Below are 7,998 nucleotides of genomic sequence, written 5' to 3'. Positions count from 1 at the left end.
AAAGGAATAAATAATTCACATTGCCAGTATAAGAATGGTATTCCTAATTATCTGTCCATTGTGTGTTCTCATTTTCATCTCACAATGTGGTGACAGAGTCAGAACTATAACATAAAAGAAAAGACTCAAATCTTGCTCCAATTGCTCACTCGCTAGTATCATCCTACTGTTACATTGATCAGAATGGGAGTGTATGTAGACAAGCTAGTAAGAGCAATATCAGAAAAAGTATAAACCAAAAGAAGTGTTAAGAAACAGGGGAGCAAATGCTAAAAAACAAAAAAATGTTGCTAACACAAGCAATATAAAGCAATTGTTCGTTATATGGACATTTTTGTAGCTTTTAAAAATTGTGTGCATCATACAATTGTGTGCATCATACAATCAATATGAAAATTATGAATAAATAAATCACTAACTTTTCATTTGTTTTTTAAATATTTGAAATATTATATCAGTGAAGCAGGCCTGAGACAGCAAACTCCACAGAAGCAGGTACAAGGGAGCAAACGCTGAAGGAGTAGGCAGGAACCAGAGACCTCTGCAGATCCAGGCATGAGTTTGGGACCTCCAAGGGAGTAGGCAGGAACCAGAGACCTCTGCAGGTATGGGCACAGATCTGGAAACTCAGACAGAGTAGGCCTGAGCCAGGACGTCTGCCAGATCAGGCCCAATGCAGCAATCTCAGCAGAAAGAGCCCTAAGCAAGCAATCTCCATGGGAGCAGGCCCAAACGACCCCTGGTATTGCAGAGCGTACCCCAGGAGCCCAGAGCAAACCCTGGGAACACCAAGCCACCTCCAGGAACACAAAGTGACCAATGGGGTGACTGGAACCGTGGTCCTTATTGCAACACAAGGAGCAACCTTCTGAGTCATGGATCAACTGGCACCTGGGAGACTGATCACCAGAGTCACAGACAGCTACAACTACACCAATCAGAGGAAAAGATGGGTAGACAAGGTAAGAACACACGCAACACCACATAGAGCAACACAACACCAGTAAACACTAGTGGCCCTACAACAGTAAATCTTGAACAATATAGATGAAGGAGAAGATAATGACCTAAAATATAACTTTAGGAGAATGTTTGAGGCTTTTAAAGATGATATAAAAAACTCCCTCAAAAAAATGGAGGAAAAGGCAAACAAAAAATTGGAAGATATCAACAGATCTCTTAAAGAAAACCAAGAAAAAGCAATCAAACATATGAAAGAAACTATTCAAGACTTGAAATCCGAATTAAATACAATAAAGAAGACACAAACCAAGAGAATTATAAAAACAGAAATAATGAGAAAATGGTCAAGAACAAGAAATGCAAGAATAACAACAGAATACAAGAGATGGAAGGGTATAAAGCTAGCCAGTGGCCAGGAGCCAGGCGGTGGAACACAGCCCGTAGCTCCTACTACATATGTAAAAAAAAAAAAACCTCTAAAGTTTGAATCACACATTGAAACCCACACACTAATAGTGGGAGACTTCAACACCCCACTCTCATCACTGGACAAGTCTGTCAGACAAAAAAAAAATTAACAGAGAAATAAGAGAACTAACAGATGTTATGACTCAAATTGACTTAACAGACACCTATAGAACATTCCATCCAAACATAAAGAATATACCTTCTTCTCAGCACCTCATGGAACCTTCTCAAAAATTGATCACATACTAAGAAAAAAAACCTCAACAAATAAAAAAATTGGAATAACCCTATGTACCTTATCAGATCACCATGGCTTTACATTAGAATTCAACAGCAACACTAATTCCAGAAGGCCACAAACACATGGAAATTAAACAGTGCTCACTTGTATCATAAATGGGTCAAGGAAGAAATCAAAGACTTCCTAGAATTCAATGAAAATGACCACACAACATACCCAAATTTATGGGACACAGTGAAAACAGTGTCAAGAGGAAAGTTCATAACACTAAATGCCCACATAAAGAAGCTGAAAAAAATCCCACAATAGTGAATTAACAGAACATTTGAAAACTCTAGAACAAAAAGAAGCAAACTCACCCAGGAGAACTAGAAGGCAGGAAATAATCAAATTGAGAGCCGAAATCAACAAAATAGAAACTAAGAAAACAATACAATCAATGAGACAAAAAGTTTGTTCTTTGAGAAAATCAACAAAATAGACAAATCTTTATCTAAAATAACCCAAAGGCAGAAAGAGAATATCCAAATTAACAAAATCAGAAATGAAAATGGGGACATAACAGACATGGAGGAAATCTAGAGAATTATTAGGTCATAGTTTGAAAACCTGTACTCAAAAAAAATGGAAAACTTAAAGGAAATGGACAACTTTCTGGATAAATACCATTTACCAAAATTAAATCAAGACAATATAAGCAAATTAAATAGACCTGTAACTGCTAAAGAAATAGAAACAGTGGTGGCACACACCTTTAATCCCAGCACTCGGATCTCTGTGAGTTCGAGACCAGCCTGGTCTACAGAGCTAGTTCCAGGACAGGCTCCAAAGCCACAGAGAAACCCTGTCTCGAAAAAAACCAAAAAAAGAAAAAAAAAAACAAAAGAAATAGAAACAGTCATCAAAAGTCTCCCAACCAATAAAAGCCCAGGAACAGATGGTTTCATCACAGAATTCTATAAGATTTTCAAAGAAAAACTAATACCAATACTTCTCAAATTGTTCCACACAATAGAAACAGAAGGAACAGTGACAAACTCTTTTTATGAAGTAACAATCACCCTGATACCCAAACCACAGAAAGACATTACTAAGAAAGAGAATTACAGACCAATCTCACTCATGAACATTGATACAAAAATACTCAATCAAATACTAGCAAATCAAATCCAAAAACACATCAGAACCATCATCTACTATGATCAAGTCAGCTTCATCCCAGAGGTGCAGGGATGGTTTAACATACGAAAATCTGTCAACCTAATCCACCATATAAACAAGCTGAAAAATATAAAAACCACATGATCGTCTCATTAGATGCTGAAAAAGCCTTCAACAAAATACAACATCCCTTTGTGATAAAGGTCTTGGAAAGAACAGGGATACAAAGAACATACTAAATGTAATAAAGGAAATATACAGCAAGCCAACAGCCAACACCAAACTAAATGGAGAGAAACTCACAGTAATCCCACTGAAATCAGGAACAAGACAAGGTTGTCCACTCTCTCCATATCTATTAAATATAGGTCTTGAGGTCTTAGCTAGAGCAATAAGACAACAAAAGGAGATCAAGGGGATACAAATCAGAAAAGAAGAAGTCAAATTCTCACTACTTGCTGATGATATGATAGTTTACACAAGTGACACCAAAAATTCTGCCAAGGAACTTCTACAACTCATAAACACTTTCAATAATGTAGCAGGATACAAGATTTTCCCCAAAAAATTCAGTAGCCCTCCTTTACACAGAAAGAAATCAGAGAAACATCGTCTTTCACAATAGTCACAAATAGTATAAAATATCTCTGAGTAACTCTAACCAAACAAGTGGAAAACTTGTATGACAATAACTTTAAATCATTGAAGAAAGAAACTGAAGGAGACACCAGAAAGTGGAAAGATCTCCCATGCTCTTGGGTAGGTAGAATTAACATTGTAAAAAGAGCAATCTTACCAAAAGCAATCTACAGATTCAATGTAATGCCCATCAAAATCCCAGCAGAATTCTTCACAGACCTTGAAAGAACAATGCTCAACTTCATATGGAAAAGCAAAAAACCCAGGATAGCCAAAACAACCCTGTACAGTAAAAGAACTTCTGGGGGCATCACAATCCCTGACTTCAAATTCTACTACAGAGCTACAGTACTGAAAACAGCCTGGTATTGTCATAAGAACAGACAGGAGGACCATGGAACCGAATTGAAGACCTGGATATTAATCCACACACCTATGAACACCTGATTTCTGACAAAGAAGCAAAACATATAAAATGGAAAAAAGCATATTTAACAAATGTGCTAGTATAACTGAATATTAACATATAGAAGATCCCAGGAGAATCTTACATATGAGAAATCAAAAGTAACTTGGTGGGAGGGCAAAGGCTTTGTCTTCAAGGACACCTCCCAGTATACAAACAAATTCAGGAAAAGTTGCAACGGTATCACACTGTGTTAAATATCCACAAGTGAATGAAATTAGACAGCATTCCATGATGTAGCCATGGCATATCGTATATCCAATACTTAAGTAGTAAGATGAAGTAAGATCAAGAACAAAAAAAGACACACACAGGAACTCTCAAAGTTCTCCATTTTCTTCTTAGCGTTACTGCATTATAACTACCAGTTACATGTCCTTATTTCTTAACTATAGGTTTCTATAACATAGGAATCTTACATAGGATTCTGGGAGCTCCAGAAAAGAACATTGAATGTTTAACAGGTCACATATTAGGGTTAAAACTGGGGTGAACTTGGAGATTTACTGAGAATAAGTGATCCAGTTCATGTCATTCCGCTTTGCTGCTTGTAGCATCGCCTTCAGTTGCGCTTGGACATCCGCAAGCTTCTGTCGATCTAAGATGCCATGAACGTGCCATTGTTCATAGCAATGTAAAGGGATAGGATAAATCACATACTTCAGCTCCATCAAGGGTGTTAAGTAATGAAGGACTCTCATAAGCATCGGCATCGAAATGGGATTAGAGACAAAGCTAATCACACGGAGATGGGAACACTTAGTTAGGGCTGGAAGGATAGCCGCGAGTGCAGCATCTGTTAAATGGCAATGATTTATAGCCAAGTGCTGCAAGGTATCTGAGAGCTTCTGCAAAAGAATCTGAAGGGGCCCACAGTCATCCCAATACATTGCGTTGTTACTAAGATTCAACAGTTTTAGGTGGGTGGCCTGAGGGCTCTGGGACAGAAATTTGAGATCTTGGTAAGAAATATCACAGAATGGCAGATACAAGAAATCCAAGTTAGGTGGCAAGGCTCTGTGGAGAGAAAACAAAGACAGAACGGCTCTCAGATGACTGACGGGAAATCGTCTGAGGAATCTAGAATAAACTGTTTCGCACACAATACGTAGCAGCAGCTAACGATACGAGCTTGAATTCAGTCAACAGATTTGTGACCCTGAAAAGCTACTTTTCTATTCTCACATGAAATGCGTATCCTTGAAAATTTTAACAGTATGCTAATAAAGAAATTTGTGCCAAAGATTTAGTGGAAAATATTATCTACTTAGTAATTACAATATAATCAAAGGGGGAGCTAGTTCACCTGCTCAGAAAGGGACAGGACAGAAGGAGCAGCCTACTGGAAGCTCCCTTTGGCTAGACCATAAATGACAGCCTCTCCAATCATGGTCTGAAGCTTGGAGAATTTCCTAATGATCGGACATTACTGTCTATAGTTATATGAATATGTGCACCTTTAGCACAACATAAAATCTTTCTCTCAGTTCCCCCTCTTCATCTCTCGATGGTCAGAGGAGGGCTGCATTCTATTTTTCACCTTGACGTTTCTGGAACAGCACCCCTCAGACTATGAAAGAGACTTTTCGGCACGACTACTTTCAAATTCACAGGAGGCCAGAGACAAAAGGCATAAAGAGTTTTAAGAATCTCAGGTCTTCCCAGGAATCCTTTCTCCCCTGTGTTAAGAGACAGGAGGTTCAGGAGACCTAGGTGCATACCCCACGTCCTCACCTGAGTAGGCTGGCCAGATGATCTGTGAGGCTGAAGGACGACAAGTTGAGCTCTTTCAGGCAGGTCATGCGCCCAAGATAGCTGAGAAACACTCTGAAGACTTTCCCGTGCAAAGACCTACAAGTGATTTTAGACAGACTAAGGCTGTCCAGATAGATCATGTGAGCCAAAAGGGTAGTGACTTCACTCAGTGAAGCCTGATCAACTGCCAGGTTGTGAATGCATGCCAGATCTAGAAACTTCAGAGTGTTTCTGGCATACGAAAATTTATCAATCTGCAAATCTCGACAGCAGAGATGCAAGGACCCCGAGCTCTGCTCAACTTTATTCAGAAGCAAAGCAAAAAATTCCCTTTCTCTCGAGGTGCCGTCAAGGGATAGGTCCACTAGTAACTCCATAGGCTGCCTTGACGGCTGACTCTCAGGGCTTGAATCTCCAATGCTGCACTGGCTTTCTAACTTCAGAATAGAGTGCACAGAGTGAGTACAGCCATGAAAGCAAGTATACGATCTGATACCAAATTCGGGGCATGTTGTCCTGCAGTCGATACCCTGCCTTACATCCAGGATCCTCAGTTTAGGCCTCCTGTAGGGAAAAAAGAAGAGAGGACATCTAAGAGGCATGCAAATTTTAATGTAAACCTACGGGGTCGACAATGACATGTAGGGACTTAGTCTGTATTCTTGATGCCAAATGCCAACTAGTTCGATATCATGAAAATTCAACATCCTTTAATTAGTTTCCCCATCTTTTATTATCCTTAAATCCTCTCCAATCTTAAAGTTGGTGTTATTCTCCTATGTAGAACACCTGCTATGTAAATCCATCAATAGTACCCTCAATAACATGAATTTCATAGTGAACATTGACTATATTATCCACCTTTAGTGTTTTACCAAGTATTGCGCCAACAGTCTCACACATAAATCTTCAGCATTCACTGTTTACTACCTTTGAAAGAGCAGCAGGCTGTGGTGGAACCTCCTGGGTCTCGCCATGTCTCTATTATCCAGGCTCTTACCTAGAAGCTGATTTCTGGACAGGTAGGAACTGAAAACTTTCCACCATGGCTTTCAGGAGTTCACGCTGGGGTTCCTGCACACTCAGTGTTCCAATGTGGAGACAGGTAAAAGGCCACATTTTCACCATGGCTGTCAGTGTCTTCCTATATCCTCCCACGAAGGCAGCAGAGAACAAGGGAATAAAAAGCTCCCTTGGAATCTCCTCCAGGGAATGAATTGCAACCGGTTCATTGCTCAGTAAACTCTGTATAGCAAGATCCAACAGTGAGGATGGGTCCTTTTCTTCCATCATCATATTCCTGCATCAGGATGAAAGATACTTAGAAGTCCTGAGAGGAAACCATCAGACTCTTCTTTAAAACAAATGAGAGCAATGTAGAAAATATATTAGTTGCATGCAGAATAAGTTTTTATGAAACGCACAACTACTTCTAGAGATGTCTACTATGGGCATAGATTAAAAACTGATTGTTCCGAGTGTACATGTGTGTGTGTAAATGTGTGTGTGCATGCGTATGTGTGTGTTTGTGTGTACAGGAAAGGCTAGCATTAAAAATAATCAGTTAGTAGAAGACAATGTGGGTTACCTATCTACCTGGCACTGTGTATTTCCTCTCAAAAGATACAAAGCATAATGAAAGAAATTGTAAATATACATAATATTGATATAATCATCATTATCTTGGAAATAACCAAACATCAAATTTGATGGAGGAAGGTCATTGGCTAATAAAGAAACTGCCTTGGCCCATCTGATAGGGCAGAATTTAGATAGGTGGAGTAAACAGAATAGAATGCTGGGAGGAAGAGGAAGTGAGCTCAGACTCGACAGCTCTGCTCTCTGGAGCAGACGCCATGCTCCCCTCTCCCCGGCAGATGCGGTGAAGCTCTGACCCAGGATGGACGTAGGCTAGAATCTTCCCGGTAAGCGCTCCTTGGGGTGCTACATACATGAACAGAAATGGGCCAAGCAGTGTTTAAAAGAATAGAGTTTGTGTGTCGTTATTTTGGGGCATAAGCTAGCCAGGCAACCATGAGCCGGGCTGTGGGAAGAGGCCCGCAGCTCCCTACTACAGATGGCGCCCAGACATGGGGCACTGAATCTACAGAAAGCTTGAGAAAGCTTGGGAAAGAATAGAGTAAAGCATGTTTTCTTGGTAGCAACAATTTCTCGGGTCTGCTCTGCTTGCTAGAGGCAAGCAAGTGCTCTCATCTAAGAGAGGCTTCCTGACTCAGCTTCAGCTGTGAAACCTTGCAGCTCATTTAAGAGGTCCTGCCACGAAACACTTAAAACGGTGTTGGTG

The 7,998-nt window shown here is 39.9% G+C and overlaps 1 protein-coding gene across 1 annotated transcript; it reads right to left on the bottom strand.

Annotated features, from left to right (window-relative positions):
• Window positions 1–4,441: 4,441 nt before the first annotated feature.
• Window positions 4,442–6,986, bottom strand: LOC130868285 (melanoma antigen preferentially expressed in tumors-like). Its single transcript, XM_057760553.1, has 3 exons — window positions 6,694–6,986; window positions 5,673–6,257; window positions 4,442–4,955 (listed from the first exon to the last, which is right to left on the bottom strand). The coding sequence occupies exons 1-3, from the start codon at window positions 6,984–6,986 to the stop codon at window positions 4,442–4,444; spliced, it is 1,392 nt and encodes a 463-aa protein (XP_057616536.1).
• Between the last annotated feature and the right edge of the window lie 1,012 nt (window positions 6,987–7,998).

The sequence above is a fragment of the Chionomys nivalis genome, chromosome X (assembly GCF_950005125.1).
Source record: "Chionomys nivalis chromosome X, mChiNiv1.1, whole genome shotgun sequence".
NCBI lineage: Eukaryota > Metazoa > Chordata > Mammalia > Rodentia > Cricetidae > Chionomys > Chionomys nivalis.
This window is presented reverse-complemented; position numbering and strand designations above follow the sequence as displayed.